The sequence below is a fragment of the Danio rerio genome, chromosome 8, assembly GCF_049306965.1.
Source record: "Danio rerio strain Tuebingen ecotype United States chromosome 8, GRCz12tu, whole genome shotgun sequence".
NCBI lineage: Eukaryota > Metazoa > Chordata > Actinopteri > Cypriniformes > Danionidae > Danio > Danio rerio.
The window spans coordinates 31957888-31981833 of NC_133183.1; the positions used below are offsets into that span (position 1 = coordinate 31957888).

Below are 23946 nucleotides of genomic sequence, written 5' to 3' on the forward strand. Positions count from 1 at the left end.
ATTGCTTTAAACTTTCAATAATCCTAAAAAAAATGTTTTTGATGTGTTTTTTTTTATTAATCTTTTATAGGGAGTTTTCACCTTTAATTTGGATAGGATAGTGGAGATTACAGACAGTAAAGTGCAACATGGCACAATATGTCTGCGCACAAAAACACTAGGCTAACTGAGAATCAGATTTATTGCTAAGTGTGCTTCACACACAAGAAATTAGTTTAGCCATCAAGCTTCCAGTGTATATAGTGACAACACAAAAATAAATATAAGAAAAGCCGATTAAACATGAATCATTGGACAGATATGCAATTAGACAAAAGCTCTGAATGTTGAATTGTATGTACAGATTTGTTATAAATATACAAGTTAAAAAGGTGCTGTGAACAAATGCATATGAAGAAGGTAACTTTAAAAAGTATCTTTCCCCAACAATGTTAACACTGTATAGCTTGTATAGCTTTTTTATAAAAAAAATTTTCTATATATATATATATATATAAAAACACAGGGGAGGTGGCGCAGTAGGTAGTGCTGTCGCCTCACAGCAAGAAGGTCGCTGGTTCGATCCTCGGCTCAGTTGGTGTTTCTGTGTGGATTTTGCATGTTCTCCCTGCATGCGCGTGGGTTTCCTCCGGGTGCTCCGGTTTCCCCCACAGTCCAAAGACATGCAGTACAGGTGAATTGGGCTGGCTAAATTGTCTGTAGGGTATAAGTGTGAATGAGTGTGTGTGGATGTTTCCCAGAGATGGGTTGCAGCTGGAAGGGCATCCGCTGCATAAAACATGTGCTGGATAAATTGGCGACCCCGGATTAATAAATCCATGGTGGCAGGCCAGATTGACCTATGGCCAGTCCGCCCCTGCCTGTCAATCCTGCCTGATCTCACGAGGAAAAGTAACTATTTTACATATTGTCAGGAAAGTGGCTAAGTTGCATTACATTTTTAAAAAGAGATATGCCCACAAATCACACAACGTCCTCTCACTGGAGGCTTAGAAAATTGTGCTAAAATGTCAGAATGAGATTGTACAAGTTAAAACAAATTAGCCACTAAATAAAATGTTAGGAATTGTTGTGAGATTGGATCGGTCAATCACATGTGAAGAGTTCATTTGGCATGACCCTCAGCATTCTCTATATTGTGTATCTGTTGAGTCTGCATGTTGAATGTTGCAGTGCAGTGCTGGAATAAACTAGTACACTTGATACTGTCCACTTTGGTTTCAGACACCGTTGCAAATTTCCAAAGTAGCTGATTTTGAACACAGCTTATAAATCCATTCAATCAGAGCAGGATCTCACAGTAGAATAATTATTACTATTTATATTTTGGGCAAACATTATTAAAGCACTTGAAAGTATAGCAAGTTTTACCTGGAACCATTTATTATGTTTGAATTTAGATGTGAAAATTTGTAAAGTACATACAGAACCGCCTTTAAGCTACCCTGCAGTTATTTATTAGGCAAAAGCAACTAATATTGTACTGATTGGGTATTTTCTGTCAGGGTGGTCAATCTACCTGAAACGGCCAAATACTGACCCTCTGTTTTGAATGTGGCAAACAATTTCCTTCTTGATTTCCTGTGAGAGTCAGGTAGGCCCAATTATATCTCATTTATCTATAAAAAAGTGGTCCGTTTTTTCTCTAACTGTGAGATCGTCCAGCAGAGGGCAGGTTTTTGACCGCATTGGTGAAGAAATTGGAGGTCTTCAGCTGTAGAGATTGAATCTGTGTGTGGCGTCTGGTTTCAAAGATGTGCAGAAGATGCTGAGCAGGTAAAGAACACAAACAAGTGCAGTCTTTTGGGGGATTTCCATTTCACATGTAGCCCTTAATAAAGCGGTTCACCCTTGAGCAAGCCGTTCTGACTGAAATACAGCTGACAGGATAACTATCAGTTTCCGCACTTATTAAAGGTCCTTGTTTTTTTAGGACAGGGAATTTCCACTGATAACTTATAATGCTACTGTCTGCAACCGCAATGACATTTATACGGAATAAGGCTAAGGCATTGTAATAAACATTAGGAAATTATTGTGCTCAACATGCATTTTATTTTCTCATCATTCTGTATTTCTGTAAGTTAAGTCAACTACATTAGAGATTTTTGAAAAATGAATTCCAGTTAGCTGAAAAAAAATCTAATCAAATTGCAGACCATCCCAAACCAACCTCAAAATAACTTCCTATAATTAACATATTTACAAACTTCTTTGTGATATAATCCTTTTTTCTGTAATTTGTAACCATTTTGAAACAAAACGGCAAACTATTTGCATATTGTGTCTTATATAAAGCATGCACACCAGAAAAATTTGAAAAGTATTTCAAATAAATGTTAAGTGGTAAAGAAAAGAAACGATTTGTCTTTCAGTTTTTACTGAACTGTCATGACAGCAGTTGAAATCTAGTTTTTTTTTTTTTTTTTTTATAAAAATTTGATTGTTTTTACTTTAAAGTTAATGTCAAACAATACATTACAGGCAGGGCTTGACATTGACTTTTTTGATCACCAGCCACTGTGGCTAGTAGTTTTCCAACGTTACTAGCCCCATTTTCACTGGCCATAATTTTGTTGTTATGAAAATATATTTTCTATGCATAAATTTGACTTTGACATCGTACAATTATTTGATTTAATGTCCACATGCCTTCTCATTTATTTAACTTTTTTATGTTGTGATCTTGCTCAATGAGGATGAGCAAATGCGTTGGGGTTTCATAGTGTTGCATTGCAATTAGTTTTATTTCACATGACTTTTTAGGGCTCAACGCTACGAATTACCAATTTTCTTACTAGCCACACTAAACTAATTAATTCCTTGACAAAATGTTTTAATAATGTGTTAAAACAAGCTAAATATAGCTGTACACATACACTTTTTATATAAAAAAAAAGTTCTGAAAAAAACAATAGACAAATCAAAAAAATTATACACTAAAACTATACACAGTAGTTGTCCAGACTAAAGGTCCCAGATCACCAGTAAACTATACATAGATGGGAGAGTTAATCTCCTATTAAAACTATGTTATTGTAAAGGACGATAATTAAACCATATTAAAAAAATAACTGCAAGTAAAAGAAAACTGAAAAAACATTCTGTGCAACAGTGAAAAGATGGTCAAGTGCACATGGTTAATGTTAGGAACATCAATAATCTGTTCAAAGAATGGTTAAAGCGAAAGCGGCAACCGCTGTTGCTTACACTGTAAAAAAAAAATAATTTTACAGAAAATATCCTTAAATTTTTTACAGTAATTTTTTGTCATTTCACATTATATTCAAAACTTAGTAAAATGACAACCAATCTCTCTAAATTAACCGTTTGACATTCATTTTAGGTACTTTATTATTAAAGACAAATTACTGACATTTGTGTTTTTTATACAGGGAAATTACAGTATTATTTATACAGTATTTTTTCTGTTATTTTAAATTATATTCAAAATTTCGTAAAAATTACAAAAAATATCTGTAAATTAAAGGCTTGAATGTTATTTTATGTACTATATAAGTAATGACAAATTACAGCAATTTGTCTGTTTTTTTACAAAAAAATTGACGTATTATTTACAGTGTTTTTTCCTGTTTTTTAAGTAAATTTAAAATTACGTAAAATTAAAGTAATAAATTGTAATTACTTGCTCTGTAAAAAAATAAAAATAAATCGTAAAAAAAGGTCAAATGACTGGCAGCTACGGCTGCCAAACAAAAAACATAAAATTAAGGTAAAATTTCTTTGTTGAAAAAAAGTGCAAAAAATAATAAATCTACAGATATTTTCATTAAAATGTTTACAGAGAAACACTTATTTTAAAGACTTTTCCTAGATTATTACCCACCATAGCTGAAATCTACCCGCATTTGGTGGGTTGGCGGGTGTTAAATTCAGGCCCTGATTACAGGTAAAATAAATATTTGTGCTTTATGTTTTGATGACACAAACTAGTACACTTCATTAAATGAACAGTATTGTTACTTGACGCTTATGCTAGTGGCAAGTAGCCCTCTGTTGTCAAGAATTTTTCAGAGATTACAGGTTTAGCTCGGGACTCTGGGCGGCAGGTATTATTTCAGCTTCAAAAGACCACTTTACCCAATTAGCTATATATATATATATATATATATATATATATATATATATATATATATATATATATATATATATATATATATAGAGAGAGAGAGAGAGAGAGAGAGAGAGAGAGAGAGAGAGAGAATGTTTTTTGAAGCTGAAATAAGGAAAAAGCCAACGAAAACGGTCTATTTTGCTTGTACACATCGCTATTCTTTAAGTAAACAAATAATGTTTGATAGTTAACTCCGTGAAAAAAAAAATCTAATCAATGTTAGACCATTTGCTTTTGTGTTCGGAGTGGTAGTCCTTCGTTGACGTTAGTTGACGTTAGACAGAATATTCTAAACCATGTCTTCCTAACTCAGGGGTGTCAAACTATAGAACTATGGAAACTAATAAAAAGTATTGTGACTAAACTGTGTAGGACCGTTAGTTTGCTACAATGGAATGTTGCGCAAAAAGAAAGCCGTGCTCCTATCCTCAATATTTCATTTCAGTTGGAAGTACAACATGCTGAAATAAACTGAATACAGAAATAAATTTCATTTTAGTAAATTTTATGTTGTTTTCTGTTTTTTAATCTTCTCTGTCTATGAAATTATTCTATTTAAAGTCATATTCAATTTACAGCTTGTGGCACCGCAGTCTAAGCTTTTATTTATCATTAGCGTTGTCTTGCTCATGAAGAGAACAAACAACAGGAACCAACATAAACCTGATACCTTTAAGACGGTTTAGCAAACATATAAATAAAACAATCAATATTATACAACATTATATGTTAAGGGTTTTGTTTACCAAATTCTGCTACGTTTAACAGCTGCACGTAGTCACAGACCAACAGTTTGTTTTCATGTAGTACATTTTCTGCTGAAAGAAAGGAGCACAAGGCTTGATGTTTATATCAACGATAAGAAGATGAAAGTGAGACGTCTGCATTGTCATCATTACATCTGACTGCTCGCAGTCTCAATAAGCTTTTGCTTGTGTGGTCCGTCTTCAAGCCCTTCGAGTCCCAACACACATAAACAGTGGACAGATGTAGAAGGGCCGCGTGTTTACCGAGCTCTCAATTCTCTAAACAATAGATCAAATGACGCTGAACTCTGGCAATCAAACAGAGAATCTGCCTCATTCCCAAGTGGGTAAATATTTACCCTAATATATCAAAAAGTCCCTTTCGTCTTCACTTGGGACAGACGTAACACGCACAATTTGAACCCAAACAGCCTTTTATTGTGTGTTTGTGTCATTTTGCTGTGTTTTCTGGTGTTTATCATCTGAAAACATCATTAATAACACTGTCTTGAAAGTGGAAACGGTTGTTTGCTTACTTCAGTATGCAGCGAAACACTTTAAATTAGGCCAAGTAAAGAAAGGAGCGTGTGGGAACTCTTTCAAGGGTCAAACCTTCATTTCAAGTTGAAGTTTATTGTTGTACTGAATTCTCCAATGGTTTTGTGAGGTGTGATGTTCAATAAGTTACTCGTGTTACAGCTAAAGCCTGAGGGTTCACCTTAATTACTCGTCACGATGGAAACCACAGCTGCAGTTTACTAATGTAATTAAGCAGAGGTTGGGTTTATGAACCAGATGAGGTTAAGTTCTAGTACTCCACACTCATACTCCCTAAGTGATCAAACATTTATTTTATTATTATTTATTTATTTATTTATTTATGACATTAAAAGCTGTGTACTATATTTTCATTCATCATTTTGTATTAAGGAGATTTTCCTTTAAATAATATTTATAATAATCATCATGTCCTCTATCAAATATTTCAAAAGCAACCCAATAAAAGATTACAGGTTTAGTTATTATTTCTGCTTCAAAAAAAAAACAAAAAAAACACCAATTTAGCTGTGTGGCAGGGCTCAATGGAAAAAAACCAACATCTGCATATATACTGTGCCATGTAGCTTTATAAGATGCGCCATTCCTACATCAAAAAATATCACCAACCATGGCACTCCTAAAATCACCATGTGCCCTATCAAATGTTTTAAAAGCAACCCAACAATGCCAAATGTTCTACATGTTTTGAATATTTGTAATTATTATTGACAATATGCATTCATTTTATAAAACAATTTAATCAAAACACTGAAAACTCTAATGTAGAAGTGAAAATAATGCATGGCTATTAGCTGATGCTGATGGTAAGCAGCACTGTTTTAATCATGATGAAGCACTCTGCCGTCAAAGATTTTTTCAGAGATTACAGGTTTAGTTCGTGACTCTGGGCTGGCCATTTCATTATTTTAGCTTTAAAAAACTACCCAATTAGCTGTGGCAGGGTTTATTGCTAAAGGAAAAAAATAAACATCTGTATATATACTCTGCCTTGTAGCTTTATAAGAAGCTCCATTCCTACAGCAGAAAACACCACCAAACCATGACACTTCTACCATCATCATGTCTCTTATCAATTGTTTCAGAAGCAACCCAACAATGCAAAATGTCAAAAAAAAATTATATTTGTATTTATTATTGGCAATATGCATTAATTTGATAAAACATCTGAATCAAAACACTGAAAAATGTAATGTGGAAGTAAAAAATAATGCATGGATATTAGCTGTGGGACATAAACAAAAGTGTTACATTTGCCCCCTCAGGAACTCTTGCCATTTAGACTTGATTTAATTTTAAACTGAAAAAGATTGCAATTTTAAGGATGTGTTATTGTACTAAATAACCTGATCATTACTGTGATGCATGAAAAGAGAAAGAACTTGTGATAAGAAAAAAAGAACCGCTACAATAATTTACTTGCTGCAATTAAAAAAATGAAATGAAGTGATATTTGGCACCTCTGTCAAGGGTTGCATACCTAATGCGCTGTTATAGTCTGGAGAGTTAAGAGAAAATCACTTTGTTACTTTCATTGTGAGTTACTTTTGTCCCCGCTCTCAACGATTTCAAGGTAAAATAGCATAAAGTTTAAACTGTACTTCTCAAAATTGAAGATTTTAACTTATAAACTCACAATCAAGACTTCTTTGGTGTTTGAGTGAAAACTGCGAGATATAAAGGCATCAATTGCAATAAAATATTGGGCTAAAAAGCATTAATTGCTTTATTTAATCATTTAGCAGAAATGAACTTCAACATAGACTAAGCCATAAAATTATATATTTTTTTCTCTTCCTCCCATCTCGAGATGGTAAAGAAAAAAAGAAGAAATGTGTAATGTTATTGTATAATGGTTAGACAGAGGCTTGGGAATTCATAGTTGTTTTAAACGTAATCCGTTTCTTTTTTCCATGAGTTTTATTAACATTAGATGTTTTTTCTTTGTAGTTATCATTTGAAGTTGGAACTTGCATTATGGAAAGCATTTCTTACCCAGTATTTGATTCAAAATATGATAAAAAATGCAGTTTTTCAGTGGTTTAGCTGTTTGTGTGTGTTGCAGGCAGATAAAGTGTTTTTTTACAAAGTAACTTGACTACTGGCCTGGCATACATGATGTATATTAAAACATTTTAGGTTATCGCCATGGTAATATACACTTTTGAACCACATTTTTACATGATTTGTTTTTGCCTAAAAGGAGAGTTCACCCAAAACTAAAAATTGTCATCATTGAACTGTTAAGACTAACGTTTATTTATTTATTTTTGTTGCCCACTGTATTGTGTCTTGTTTGCCCCGCCTTTTTGTGTTGTTTTTGTTATCCTATTAGCTCTTATCTTATTGTGGTCCAGGCACTAATTGGCTGCTGGTCGCGGAGAGCTATAAAACAGAATTTTGAGTTCGAGGAGCTCATTTTGGATGTGACGGTTGGTGGAGAGCTCCTGAATTTCCCTACCCCTGTGGCCGTATGTTTGTATGTTGACTGTATGTTTAGAGAGGATGGTAAGCTTGCTGTATTTTTTCTTTAAAGACTTACAAGTTATTTATTTACTTTGCAAGAAATGCTCGCTTAAATTGATACCTTTTACTACAATAAATCTATTCAATTACTCCCAGCTGAGTGTCTGTCCATATAAATTTGTTATAAAAAATTTGTTATAAAATTCGAAATTTTATTTGGTTTATTAAACCCAAAGTTGTATTTCCCTAGACTTGGGGCATTATATGGACACAAAACAAGTTATTTTGAAAATGTTGGAAACATCTAACCAATGAAAATGTAACCAAGTGACAGTAACAGACTGTTAAATGAAAATTAAATAAATTCCTTAGACTCCAAAAAAAAAATAAATCTTTGGAGGATTGTTGTTCAATCAACACTTTCCCTCATCAGTAGGATTGACGTGAAAATGAAAGCTGCCCTTTTCATTCGTCAGAAAAACAGAGATTGGGCTTGTTTGCACTCTCTCGGATATCAAATCAAAATGTCCGTCGCCTGATGACATCGAAAAATAAGCAAAGTAAATCAGAGTCAGCAGGCCGATCTCATACGTGACTGCAGCCTTGGTTATTGTATCAGGAAAAACAAACAGCTTGTTCTACCTGCCCTGCACTGAACTGCAGTGCTGATGGAGGTGCTAGTAAAACAAGCACATTTCTGAATATCTCATTGTGCAACATGGAGAAATGACAGGACGAATGGTGTTATGTTTAATGGAAAGCAGATGTCATATACTTTTAATTCCTGAGTTTGCATATGGCAGAAATTGATGAAAGCGTTTCATTTACAATAGATGACATTCAACGCCACGGTAATCAGGGGTTCACAATCTTTATTGGCAACAGAGACTGATCTACATTATTTATTTAACTTTTGATTTCCTACTATTCAAAATATAGAAATAAATATTCATGAATAATGATTAGATCAATTTAAAACATCAATGTCAAATTACTGTGTCCCCTCAATGCCAATAGCCTAGTGGTACTGTGCGTTGACAGATAGCTGTGCTTACAGCCTTTGCTGATCCTTCCCCCCTCTCTGCTCTCCATGCTTTCCTGTCTGAAAGTTCCACTGTCCTATATCATAATAAGGGTGGAAACCCCTAAAAAATTACTGTGTGCCTTTTATTCATTCAATATATTTTAAAGGTCGCATAAAGTGCTTTAGAACGTGCAGTTTTATTACATGTTTGACGTAATTTGTCTTTAACTGAAACATGGAGAGGGTGGGATGTAGAGTAGCTCCTCCCCATTTCAAAAAACATCCAATAGTGTTTAGTAGGCAAAACGAAGCACATTTTGGGGGTAAGGGACAAGTCAGATACTAGAGATCGTTTTATTGGTCAATATTTGAAGAGATACAGAAAAAAAGTTGATGATCCTTTTAGGAGGAACTGACAATCTGCAAGCGTATTTTGTTTCCGAGTAGCTATAGATATCCTAACATCTTAAAAACTTTAACAGACCTTTAAAATATATTCATCCTGATTCTGCATGCGTTAATTTTATATTCATAAATGTAAATGTTTCAAAATTTGTCAGGATTAGTAGTTTTTTTTAAGTAGAATTTTGTGATAAGTGAAGACATAAGATTATAATTAATTATTAAACAGAAAAGTACAAAAGCAACAAGTTTATCCTTTTTTAGAGAATTTTAGTTTTATATTTTCAGAACTTCGACTCTCCTATTTGTCTATTTTTTAAAAAGTTTTCATTTATTTTATTATCTCTTTTTTGTATTATTTTATTATTAACTTTAATGTAAAGACGGTGAATGTTAATTGATTGTTATCTCACTCTTATTGTATTTTTCTATTCAGGTTATTCAATCATTCATTTTCCTTCGGCTTAATCTATTTATTTATCAGGGGTCACCACAGCAGATTGAACCACCAACCAACCTTTCCAGCATATGTTTTACACAGCATATGCCCTTCCAGCTGCAACCCAGCACTGGGAAACACCCATGCACACTCTTTCACACACATACACTACGGTTAATATAATTTATTCAATTCAACTATATGTTTATATTCAACTATATGTTTCCAGAGGAAACCCACGCCATCAAGAGGAGAACATGCAAACTCTCCAGAAAACAATTGCTTTAATAGACGTCTAATAGACATCTAAACATAGACAGCTTGGCTAAAACAAGGCTAAACTTCAACTGTCAGTGAAAATCTAGCAGACATTTAAGAATAGCTCAAAACTAGACTAGTCTTCAAATAGGCCGATTAGACAGACTTTATACGTGTAGTCATTCAGTCCCTTATCTGATGACTTGTCTAGTTTTGGCCTATTCTTAGACGTCTATTAGATTTTCACTGACAGCCCAAATTAAGCCTTGTTTTAGCCAAGGCGACTTTGTTTAGAAGTCTATTAGATATCTTTTAAAAACAAAAAATGCTTGCTGGATCGACAGAAACTCCAGCTGAGCTTGCTGGGACAGTGGCAGCAATGCTAACCACTGAGCCATCGTCTCCCCTCTGTGTTATTGTAAAAAAAAAAAAAAAAAAACGCTAATCAAATCTACAAAGCGGATTGTAACGTCTTCCTGTGAAGGACTCATTCACCGATGGTGGAAACTAAGATGGCAGTTAAGTGTCAAACGACAAGCTCTTCAAGCAAGTCACAAGTGTGTGTATAACTACAAAATAATACTAGAAATTAATGACTAGAAAATACCACCTGCAACAAGCAGCAGCATAACGAGCTGTTACGGCTAAAAATCAATGGAAGTGAATGAGACTGAATGACTATGCCCCGCTTGTACGTGGAGAAATTACACGTCATTTCTGTTTGACCTCACAGAAGTTAAGCGTCTTAACTTCTGGGAAGTTTTCCTTTTGTAGCCCCAACTTGTCCTGATTCATACTGATACTTATCAACACTGGCTAATTTCTTCATTTAAAAGGAGACCAAGATTGAAAATCCTACCGGTGTTCTCCCGAGAGCCTGTGTTTACTTCTGAGCAACGTGAGACAACAGCTGCGGCTCACACGTGTCATTTCTCTTAAAGTGCCACCGCTAATGCATTGAAGACTGAAAATGCAGCTGTACTGAAGATCATAACAGAGTCACAGCCATTGAGATCCGCACGTGAGATGAAACGAGCAGAAATGGCCTTAAGCTTCTATGAAAGACAGGCTGCGGTGAGAGGGATTCATGCCACTTCATCAAAGTAATTACACCACTTCAAAACTATTTATGCCACTTTTTGGTCTGAGGTTCAAGACCACCAACTATTTAAGTCATGTAACTGCCTGAAAGCAAACGAGAGGCACAGCTGTGTGGAAACAAAATTGCAACTGTGTTTTCAATTTTTATAAAAATACTGTGAAAATATTTAAGGAAAAAACATTAACGTTCAATGTTTCAAACACCCCATCTGCTCACTAGAGCTGGTGGTTGTTGGTTTGTTTATGCCATTACTCTTTTCAATGTAAAAAAAAATCCAAGTATTTCAAGTTTTTAAAATCTCTTTCCTACAAACTTTAAAACTATATTAACTTAATATATTATATTAAGCTAATAATTGTTTTAAAATTGGTATTTGGCAACCTTGTTAGTGCGCCTGACTACCATGCCAGAAACTCCAGTGCTAATCCCACTTGGAGTGGTTTGAATCCAGTCCAACAGTCCCTTAATGGTGCATCCATCTCTAAATGTCGGAGACAGCGGTTCAAATCCCACTCAGACCAGTAGACCAGGAGGGTATAATTAGGTGCCGTTAGTTGGGATTGAGGTTTAGGAAGGTGAGTTTAACTGAGGACAGCTAGTAGGAGCCTCACTTATCAGGCCTCTACAGGTACACTGGCAACTGATGGCAAAAGTTGCAGTCTACAGCATTATTTTCAGTGCACCTTACACTCATGCCAGGAAGGTCAGTTCTAATTCCACTAGGAGCAGTTCAAATCCCCTGTTGGTGCATGATGACTGTTTGACTTATATTTGGAACAGAAAAATAGAATTGAATGGGTTACATTGGTGCCGTGACCCACTTGGGATTGAGGTTTAGGAAGCTGAGTTTAACTGAGGCCAGCTAATAGGAGTCTCACACTGTAAAACCCAACAGTCAACTTCATCAAATGAAATGACTGTAGTTAACTCAATTTCCTGAAGGTTAATTCTACTCAATTCTACTCAGTTTTGAACTCAGTGTTGACGGTAATGAGTTAATGAAATACCTCATTACTTCAGCTTAAATGGAGTAAGTTTACAGTACTCGTATAGATTAATTTTTTGAACCCAAATGGTTTGTTGTAATCGGTTTCATCAAACGGTTTGAGTTGCCTTAACTTATTGGATTTTACTGTACTCAGTTGGTTTGAGTTCTCTTCATTTGTTGGGTTTTACAGTGCTCAAAATGTGTTGTGTAAAATGGATTTAGTTCACAGTACTCATTAGGATTAGTTATTAAACTTAAATGGTTAGTTGCAAACGGTTTCCTCAAATGGTTTAAGTTACCTTAACTTTTTTGGTTCTACAGTGCACATCATATCAGGCCTCCAAAGGCACACTTGTGACTGATGCTTGAGGCTGCATCATCACCTGACACCCATGCTACAAATGCTCATTCTAAATTAGTGCATGCGCATCTCATGGCAACTCAAACCAAATCTGGAGTTGGTTACAGAAGTGCCTTGACCCAGTTGGGAGATCTAGTGAGAGATTCAACAGGGTAAGTGTAACAGAGGCTAGCTTATGGAATCCTCACTTTCCAGGTCTTTAAAGGTGCACTGGCAACTGATGACAGAAGCTGCAGTCTATAGCATTATGTTTAGTGCACCTTACTCACATGCCAGAAAGGTCAGTTCTAATTTCACTAGGAGCAGTTCCAATCCCTTGTTGGTGCATGACGACTGTTTGACGTCTATTTGGAGCAGCTTTCAGAATCAAAGGAGTTACATTGGTGCCGAGACCCAGTAGGGAATGAGGTTAGGGAGGGGAGTGTAACTGAAGCTGGGTAATAGGAGCCTTATTTCTCTGATCTCAGAGGTGCACTAGTGACTAATGGTAGAGGTTGTGGTTTTTAAGGTCCTTATTAGTGTACCCAAATCCTATATCAGAAGCATTGTTTTAATTCCACTTGGAGTGGTTTGAATCCTCTTTGTACATCTACTACTTATGCTTGAAATTGTGATTTGTCTCCCACTTGGAGTAAAGGACTGAAACTTATGTTGGTGCCGCGACCCAGATTGGAGGGAGATTTTAGGGGATACGTATAAAAAAATACAGCTAGCAGAGACTGAAAATTAAACATTTCTGGCCTCTAGAGGTGCACTAACAATGCACACTAAAGTTAGAGTCTTGAATATCCTTTGCAAACCATGATTCAATGCCAGAAATGGCCTTTCAGTGGCTTGTGCATGTAGATCTGGAGGGGTAACTGTTGCCACAAACCGGATGAAAGGCTTAGGGGTAAATGTAATGAAAGTTTTCTTTAGGTTTTCATTACTACCCTTAAAGTCTGTGTGAAATTACTTACATTTACATTTAGCTGATGCTTTTGTCCAAAGTGACTTACAATTGAGGAGGTATTCAGCAATTCAACAAGCGACAATACATATGAGAAGTGCTAGTTATTCAGAACTTGTAACTTGTTTGTGCTCAGAGAATTTAGAGCTAGAGTAGGATTTTTAAAATATTTTTTAGAGAGACAGAAGGGGAGAGAGAAAGTGCTTCAATAGCTGGTTTTGGTATTATTCACCGGGGTTCAGGTGTTCATGGAAAAGGTGGGTTTCTAGTTGTTATTTGAAGGATACCAGTGTATCAGCAATCCGAATGGGAATGGGAAGATCATTCCACCAGCATGTAACATTGAATGAAAAGGTTTTGGAAAGTGACCTATAGCCTCTCTGCTGTCCTGTAAGTAAGCATCAGTGGTTTGAACTTGATTCGAGCTTCAACCAGTAACTAATGAAGAGATATACAGAGAGGTGTTACATGGGCTCTCTTTGGCTTATTGAAGGCCAGATGAGCTGCAGCTTTCTGGTTCATCTGCAGAAGCTTGAGAGTGCAGGATGGGAGACCAGCTAGAAGAGCATTGCAGTAGTCCAGGCTTTAAATGACAAGAGCTTGAACTAAAAGTTGTGCCGTGTTAGCAATATACTAATTTAAGGACATATGATCATCCAGCATCACTCCAAGAGTCCTTACCGAACTACATAAGGTAATGGTGGATGATTCCAGCTCCCAAATCATGGCGCGCATTGTTATTTTTTGGGTGAACAGGTTATTCTACTGAAATAAAAGTTTGTTTTGATAATCTTTACTCAAAGTGCGACCATTTGCTTCCACATTTGGAGGCGCCGACCATCTTTGCTGACGTCAGTTTGGTGCTTCAGCCACAATATTCTTAATCCTGCACTTCTTATTGTTAGCCTGCTACGAGGAAAAGATGTGCAGAAAAAAAAACAATTTCTGCTTTATTTTAGGAAACTGTGGGTTGTTTACTGTCTTTTGATGTTCATTGTATTGATATTATACTATTAAAATACATATTGATATTCAATTGGGCACATTTCTATTCGCTATACTGGTTTAGTTTATGCAGACTAAAAGTGCACTTGACTCCCATGCAGGAAACACTCAGAGTGGGTTGAGTATAACCAGAAATGTTATACTCTATATAGACGGAGGCTGTTTCTCAATTCCAAGAACGCAGAGAACGGACTTGTGTTCTTGTGGAGACCGGTCTTGCCAGGTGTCCTCGGAAGAACGAACTCAGGAGACCGCGATGGCAGAGAACGCGTCCTTTGAGAATTGAGATGCTGCGTTCTTCCTGATGGTCACATGACCTTCATGTGTTTTAAATGGTAAATTATTTAAACATTACAGCATTCATCCAACGATTTATTGTTTTTCCCCTTTTCAAAATATATACTTTGCATAAAAACATTATAAATATACTCTGCACAATATAAATAAAACAGATTTTAATACGAATTTCAGCAAACAAACACCCTTAATGTGTTTATTCCTTTATTAAGATGTCCATGGTAATATTTACTTTCACCGTTTCATTTAGGGAAACTCCTGAGGTAAATAAGTCATATCTATGAACTTTAATAATAAATCTAGATAAAATGCAGCGCTTCCCACCTTCAGTCGCAATGACTTCTGGGACTTCCAGAGCAAGTTCGGTGCTCAAGTCTGCATCGGTGCGTCCTCGATATCAAGAACACATCCGGGAAGTTTCACGCGTCCTCCGTACTTGCGGTCTTGCGTATTGGAACTGAACTTAGGCAGCTGATGATGACGTTTCACAAGAACACGAGGACGCAAGACCACTGAAGAACGCATATTGAGAAACAGCCAATGATTTTCGAACTATACATTACACAGTGTGATTAAGAAACGTTTATAGTTTGAATCTATAGTTTCTTTAGATTTCCAAAATCTGTAATCAACCAACAATTAACCACCTTTTGGTCAATTTTTTTGTACTTTATTGTTTTTTCTTTAAACGTTTTCTGTTTAATTGAAATTTTATGGAAAAAGTCTGTTTTGTGCCTTTATCAAGATACACACTTTGATAGAATTAAAACAACAAGATAAAACAATTACATTAAATATCAGCTAATTACAGTGTGCACAAAGTTTTAAGCAATCAATCAAATCTTACCTGAGAAAAATACAAAAAAATTCTAAAAGAACAAGAAATAAAAACACTTAAATAAAAAGCCTGTGATTGCAATAAAAATAACATTGTAAAGAATTATAAAAACATTGATTAAGGAATTTTAAAAACTAGCGTTTCCACAGGAATTTCTCATTTTTCTTCCACAGTTGTGAGCTTTCAGTTTCCCCATTACTCTTAGGCTTTGCAGAGACACTGACACTGTTACAGATCTTCTCCACCTCGGTCAGATCGGTTAGTTTATTGATGCTCTCCTCATTCCCCTCATTCAAGATGTCCCAGAAGTCCTTTCCTCTTTTTGGTGCTCTTTCTGTGCATGCAGATGTTTTGACATCCCTCGGTTGGTCTACAACTTTCTTCTTTGTCTTGAACAAGTCGTTCAGGATGGATGTGTCACCTAAAAGGTCTGTGATTTTGGAGGAACTGCTGGTCTGGGATGAGGTTGATGCAACACAATCATCTGTGGAGACACAAGCTGATCGTGAGGTGCAAGGTTGTGAGGAACTAGTAATGTTGGGTATACATTCTTCAACTGGTGCACAGTTTATTTGGGGAATGTTTCCAGAACTTGATGATGGGGAAATGTCTGTGGATGACTTCTTCATTTCTGTTTTGGTGAGGTCTGTACTGCAGTGAAGGTCAATCTCAGAAGCTTCAGTTTCACTGGTTTTCTTTTTCTTTGATGTTTTTCTTCGATCCTCGGCTTCAGGGGTTGGCACTTCGACGAAAGAGTTTGGGTGGGCTCTTTTTGAGGTAGGTTTATGTCTGGCTGCAGAAAGTGGTGGTGCATTTGGTGGGTTAGGCTGGATGTTGGGTTTCGGAAAGGTCTTTTTAATGATGTTCATGAGTTCAGGGCTTTTTTGGCTGTAGAAGCTGCGCAATCGGCCCAGTCTCTGATCTGAATCGCTCTTCAGAATCTCTTCTGCAAAGTCACGCACAGAGTTGAATCCAAAGAATTGAGCCATTTCTTCCAACTGCTGCCTGTGAGACCAAATGCAAATCAGTTACTTACAAACAACTAGCAGCAACAGGTTTAGGTCACAATTCATGTTAATATTTAACGGCTTATCACCTGCCTTTTATTAAGATATTAGCTGTGCATTAGAAGTTACAAAGTATAATCCATTTTCTGCATTCCTAATCCAACCCAGTCCACTACTGTGCTTACTCTGCCCACTGCTGCCCCTGATTGGCTCTTTGACTTGTCCTTGCTGCAACCAATCTCGTTACTGCTGCTTTCTGATTGGGTTCTGCTTCACAACTCTGCTCCAGTCCCCGCCAATCCCTGCATACCATCTGTCCTTTAATAGGTCTTCAGTCTGGTAGTTCTGAAGCAGACTCTCTGATTGATTCTTTGCTCTTTGTATTTTGGCTTGTTTATTCGGTTTGCTTTTGTGTTTGTTATTTCATAGTTTGTTATCCCCATTTATTAGTATTGTTTGTCTTTAGTTGATTTACTTTTTGTTATTGTTGTTTAGGTTTGTTTCTGTCTGTTCTTACCTCTGTGTTGCCATGTCCTACCTTCTGTTTCCCCGTGAGTTTAGAAAGACTGGTAGGTAATTTTGTCATGTGACATACATGTCAGCACGTAGTTTAACATTTGTACAGATACACCAGGTAAGAGGGTGTGTGCCAACCCATGTATTGTTGCTTCATTTGATAGTCAGCGTAGATTAGATAAGACGTCATTGACGTTGAAAAATTTTTTTTCATACCTTTTGTTTATTAGAGGGAATTTGTTGTGAACATTAATACGACTATTTGGTTTAATTTGGTTCTTTTCCTAAGCACCACTCATAGCCAGTACTTTTAACATTTCATTGTTTATTGTCTTCGACATTGTATATATTGTAAATATCTCACTCACTTTTTGTTAATGAATCACCATTATTTTGTATACTAATTCTTGTTGTCCATCTTTACTTTGTAACACAAATAACTTTGAGTTTTTGCGTAACCAAAATCCTCAGTTCAAGTGTATAAACCCCTCTCCCCTATACTGCCAGGGGTTGTAGCAAAACCTAAACCCAAGGTCTACCTTACAAACTATTAATAAACAGCTAATTAGTATCTTAAGCTAGTATTGCTAGTTAATGATTTGTTAATAGAATTAAAGTGTTACCCAAATAACTAGATGTAAACTCATTAGACTTGTATGCAGTAAAATCAAAACTTTTACAATGCACGCCTACATTTAATATTAAGTACTCTATAAATACCTGTTAGTTTTACACAGTTAAAAAATACATAAAAATCACACTAATCATCATTTTAAAACCTGAACTAGCCTTGCCTTTTATAAAAAGGTAAAATTATATATATTTTTAATTGTAAGAGACTTCTTAATCTGCAGGGACCCTAATATGGGCTCCACATATAACTTTGTGTTGTTATTTTTTACTGAATGTTAGTTAAAGTTAGACCACACAACTTCCAATTTAAAAAACTAAGCCTACTGCAATGTATTAAAGATAATTTTATACTTGCAAAATGCAGGCAGGGAGCAAGTTTATGACATTCTGTATATTATATCATAAGACCACAGCCCATAAGTTACAGCATAATAAAAACCAGATTTGCTTAATGCTGAAAGCTACTTCTAACTCACTCTTAAAGGGATAACTCACCCAAAATGTGAATTCTGTCATTACTTTCTCTGCTCCAAATCATTCAGTAGCTATTCCAGGCAATGTCTTTCTCCCATGAAATATAAGTTAAAGCAGTGGTTCTCCAACCTTTTTCACCAAGTACCACCTCAGAAACAAATTGTTTTCACCAAGTACCACCATAATGACCAGTATTAAAATACAGTAGCGTAGCAGGCCTAATTAAGCAGATACAGCTCTGCACAGTTCAAAAACATGGGAGATTAATTTCTATTATTATGAAAATGTATTATTGTCAGCCACTTTAAACATAAATAGTTTGAACATTAACACTGCACAGTGCCTACAGGTAAAAAAATTATGTTTAAATTAAAATATGCTTAAAAATTAACTAAAAATGGCACTGTTCTTAAAAAGTAAAAAGGGAACTGCAGTACTTAAATGTAAAGTATTACCAAATAGTAGCCTATTCATCAAAACCTGGAAATGATCCTTGGACCTCATAAATATAGGCTGTATGTCATCATATTCATATATAAACACTTTTTGAAAAATTTTGAAATATATGTTGCATGTATATATTACTTATTTGTATATCATTAAAATCTAAACATTAACTTGTATTTTAAATATATTATTTGGATTTATTTATTTAAATTATAAATTCGATCTGTCACATTGGTGTTATCGTATGCGTCAAAGGGTTAAAAGTGTGTTATTTTTAAAATTTAATTATTCAGTGATTACTCCGAGTACTACTAGAAGGAAGCCTGCGTAGCACTAGTGGTACACGTACCACAGTTTGAGAACCACTGAGTTCTGCCACTGAGTTGCATAGGGTCACTATGCAAGAAAATTATTCTGCTTCTGGTAGCTGGCACCCTCTGACAACCCCTTTAAGTAACCTAGTAAAAGTAAAAGCATAAGCATCATAAGTGTAACAGGACACTGAATCCATTGAGTCTCTTTAAAAAATATCTTGTCCTCAAAATGAAGAGAGTATCATCCAGACTTTGCAAAGACAAGAGTCAAAACAGCATATTATATCATTCTTTTGTGTGTCAACTACCCCTTTAAGATTGTTCAAGCAAACCCCAGGTTCCTCATTTTAAAGCTTAAAACAAAAAGTTTTTGGATCTTGAAGGAAAACCACTTAGTAATTCAAAACTGAAAGAACGTATGGTGCAACTTCTAATGGTGGTTGCCACCCTTTGTGGTTTAAAACCAAAAACTATCTATGAAGCAAGACCCTTAAGTATCTGTCTGTGTACAGATAAATCACATAAAAGCAGCTCTTCAAAGAAAAGAGTAACCACTTATATGTGTGTTTTCACCATTACATGAGCAAACAGGACACTTGTGAGATTCTACTGAGAAGAAAATCAGAATAAAGCGTGTTTTTTTGCTTAAGACTTGGGAAATGGGTGGGTGAAAGGCTTCGGGGTGGTCTTTTCTCAATCCTAAGGGGCCAGGCGAACCATAGCTGTGGGGAAAACTGGCACACAGCCCTGCGCTACCAGGAATTTCCTCTCACTGGCTTGCTGTTCTAATGTTTGTGTTTTTAGCCCAACTGACAACATTATTTGCTTTGTATGGAGATGATGTGTGAGTGAATCTCAAGGGAATCTGGAGCAGACATTTGAGTTACCTGCACATGCTGCTGGGTGTTTCGCCCACTATGACGGTGAGATTGTTCTGGCGGTGTGAGGTTTTGATGGTGTGTGTGACCGGATGCTCTATGTGGGGTCCGCTGCGTGTCATTGGTGTTTGACCTCCATTGACGTGATCTGTGAGAATGGGATCCGATGACTCTGTCTAAAACACAATAAATACAAGGAATTATAGGATTGGACTTTTCCCCAACATTATCTTGGTATCTCTGGATCAAAAATTCATAATCGGAATTAAAAATGACTTGTGTATTATTGAGGAAGCAAATGCAGGGCAGACAATCATTAGTACAGATGAGTGATAATGCTGTGTGTAATGATGAAAAAAGCATTGTGGTGGGTTAACAGCCCAAACAAATAGGATTTTGAACAAAAAATGGCTGAACTGGTTTTATTTAAAAAAAATATTTTCAGTCAAAATTTGATATGAAGACTTTTTTGAAGAAAAACGCAAAACACTCAAAAAAAAAATGTTTTTTTTTTTAAAACTGTCTAAAATCTTTGAACAACTGAGTTTACTGAATTGTAGCAGTAGTTGATTTACTTAATTCAAAGAATTCATATTCAGTCATGTCTTACAACAAATCAAATAATCAAAAAAAAATCTCACAATTTGGAAGTTTTTTGCAATTTAGATTTGTTTAACTTAGAATTGTGAGTTTGTTTTTTGCAATTTTTAGTCATGTTTTGAAGTTTTGGAAGACTTTTTTCTTAAAAAAAAAAAAAAAATGAATAGACAAATAGGGTGGAGAAATGGTCATGCCCAACTGAGCCTGTTTTTCCTCAAGGTTTTTTTCTTTCGCCAATTGATGAAGTTTTGTTCCTCGTCATTTGCTATTTTTCCATCCAAAAACGCAAATTACATTTAAGCGCAAAACTGGAATATCGCATAAAAGACGTGCGAATAAAGCCGTGTTTCTTTCCAACGAGTTAAAGCAAACAAAATCATGACTTCCTGATTAACTGGCACCAAATATTAACAGAAAAAAATGGAGATTGCTGCGATAGGTGAAGCAGCATGAATCTTTTCTTTATTTAATAAATGACTTGCGCCTCAAAAGACAAAATGAATGCCTGGTGGCGTTTAAAGGCATAAAACACAGAGCACTTGACAGTTCTGGAGGTCATTAATAATATAATATCACTAATACTGAAACGGTTAAGATGTTTTAGAATGACCAAAACAACATTTCAGATGTTTTACAGTGTCCTCAGCCTGCTGCTTTGTACATTTACAGACATTTTTGTCATCACATGATCTTTTATAACAAAATCACATGACCCTTTTTAATGCGCATACTGGAATTAGTTTGGTAAAAGTGTTTTCATTATAGTTTATGCACATTTACAAATTATATGCACATGTTGGCGTTTCCATCAACCGATTTTTTTTTTTAAGCATGTGCAAAATGTGCATAAAATATGTAAATGGGAATGAAGCTGAAGTCACCACTGGCTTGCTTGGTTTGGAGCTGCGCAGCGATGGATTTGCTCTTCAGTGTTTGGACTTTCAGCAGTGAAATTTAAGCCACACTTAACTGAACTGAACTGAAATTCAACTAAAAAATTGACTAAATCAGTTTCAATTTACTAGTTCTTCTATGTTAAGCTGATTTGACACAATCTACAAAGTAAAAGCGCTGTAGAAGTAAAGATGAATTGAAGTAAGTAATTGAAAAAGTTTTCCCAGAGATGGGTTGCGGCTGGAAGGGCATCCACTGCGTAAAAGCTTGCTGGATAAGTTGGCGGTTCATTCCGCTGTGGCGACCCCGGATTAATAAAGGGACTAAGTGAATGAATAATGAATGAATGAATTGAAAAAGTCTGTTCAATACATTTTTTAAATATAATTGTGCAACAAATTCTATAGCAATAAATCTTTAAAGCATTCCAAATAACTGTTAGTTGCGCTGCACCCGTTATTGACTGTTTGAATAAATACAAATGTAAAATGTGGTAACCTCTGATATGTCCAGAATCTGATTTGCAGGAAGCTGTGAGTGTTTATGTAGCTCAAAGACTTCTCGCACAGCAGCACGGCTTAGACGGTCTTCTGCCCTGCTTGAGCCCACGACCGTCTGATTAGAGTGTGTGTAGCCCACCTGCTGAAGCCCACCTGACAGACAAGATAGAATATAAGACAGAGAAATGAAACAGGTTGAAACTGCCGCGTCGTCTCAAGAACTGTTACATGGTTATTGATAAATGCACTATTTGACTTAAGGCTGCATGATATTGGTAAAATCTGACAGAGATATTTTATTGTTCTGCAATCAATATTGCGATATGAATAAAGTTTCACCAAATGATTTAAATAGCTTTTTTTTTTTACTTTTTCTGAGAAGTCTAAAAGTATGTACAGAAATTGAGTAAACACAATGTAAATTTCTTTGACCCAAATATCTAAAAATATATATTTCTCTTCACAGAAATAATAACTCAAAGTCAATTGAGTTTTCCTACAATCAAGCAAAATAATCTTGTTTTAGGTTTGAAATATAGATATTTGGACAAGAAACAGTTAAAAAAAATTCTAAGAACAATTTTGTAAACGTGAGTCAACATTATATCATCTTCATTGTATAAATAATTAAATACAATTGATCTTTGTTACGTCTTCAAAAGTCATAATTTCCTGTGCTGAATGTTTTAAACTCTTGAAATGCTCAGTCTCAGGCCTTAAAAACACATGCAAATGATAAAAGATCACTCTTTTTATGGCTAAACTTTGCAGTGACTCTAAAAATCATGTGTTTTGTGGCTTCTGCTCAACTATAATTCAGACTCAACTTTGTGATGTGACTATTGCGATATCGATGCTGAACCGATATATTGTGCAGCCCTAGTTTGACTGCACTGTGATTTTTCTTTATTCATTCATTTTTCTTTTGGCTTAGTCCCTTTATTCATCAGAGGTCACCACAGCAGAATAAGCCGCCAACTTATCCAGCATGTTTTACACAGTGGACGCTTTCCAGCTGCAACCCAGTACTAGGAAAATATTCTTTATATATATTATTTAAACTCAATCCTAAATTTAAAAAATGTAAACATGTAAAAATTTAATTCTAAAATGACAATTCTGTCATATTCTAATCACACTTACGTCAGTACTAACTTATGTGAAATGTGTTTATCTTCTCAACACAATTGAAGAGTTTTAATCAAATCTGAGATCAAATTATTGAAATTAATGATCAAATTATTTGTAAAAGATTACAAAAATCAATGTGGAGTGATTTTAATTTAGACAAGTCTTCTGAAGAGACATGATCACTTTATATGATGAACACATTTAATTTTTATATTTATTCACAGAGTAGTGGTGAAATATAATATATATATATATATAAATGAATCGCAATTCTCTCTTGAATTAATTGCGAGCTTAATTTTTAACAGCAGAGGGCGCTGTATGCTATGAAAAAAGCTGTACTCTGCTTGCATCCAATTCCATGCAATTACCACTTGAACCTAAAAAAATCATTAAAGTAGCAAAAGGTTTAAACAAATTACAGTTCATATAGTGAGCGGTGCTTACATTGAGATAGCCGAATGCACAAGTGCTCTTTCTCATGAGTGTTTGGCTAGAGCGCCATGTGCTGTTAAAAAAAAAAAAAAATTTAAGAGAAAAACCAATGTTCAAGGGTAAATGAAGTTTGAAAATTTCAGAATTGATGCCGAATCGATTTCTCGAATGATTTGTCGCCACAGCTCTATCAGAAAACAATGATAATAGTATTCAAATGTGTTAATGAAAGCTCAAAGAAGCTTGATTAATGCATGAGAACTAATAAGGATTTATCTTGCATGCCAAGCAAATTCTGTTTATGGTCACTGTTCAAAAGTTGTTTAAAAGGCTAAATTGAACAATTTTAAGGCATCAGAGTTTTGGGTGACAAGACAATGTCTGCATAACTCAGAAGTTCCTCAGACTTTTATTTGAGTATGTTGATGTACTTCCAACTGAAAGAACTTCATGCAGACTTTAAGATCTCTATATCCTCAATCCTTTTTTGAAGATTATTTAGTTACTAATATATGTTGTGTCTGCTTTTTACATATCGTCACTTTAGAA

General features: G+C 35.3%; 2 protein-coding genes across 10 annotated transcripts in view; both read right to left on the bottom strand.

The window, feature by feature from the left end:
• Positions 1–10936, bottom strand: part of slc20a2 (solute carrier family 20 member 2) — a 117650-nt gene extending 106714 nt beyond the window's left edge. The window contains exon 1 of the mRNA XM_073909551.1: positions 10888–10936. The gene's annotated coding sequence lies outside the window, so the exon portion shown is untranslated. The remainder of the gene's footprint in view (positions 1–10887) is intronic.
• Positions 10937–15253: 4317 nt separating this feature from the next.
• ercc6l2 (excision repair cross-complementation group 6-like 2) overlaps positions 15254–23946 on the bottom strand; it is a 34208-nt gene continuing 25515 nt past the window's right edge. For 4 of the 9 annotated variants that reach the window (XM_073909478.1, XM_009304064.5, XM_073909479.1 and 1 more), the window contains 3 exons: positions 21830–21984; positions 19847–20013; positions 15254–16573 (listed from right to left, as the gene is read on the bottom strand). In XM_073909478.1, the coding sequence (XP_073765579.1) occupies positions 15703–16573; positions 19847–20013; positions 21830–21984 (1193 nt within the window). In that variant the 3' untranslated portion in view covers positions 15254–15702. 9 annotated transcript variants of the gene reach the window in all.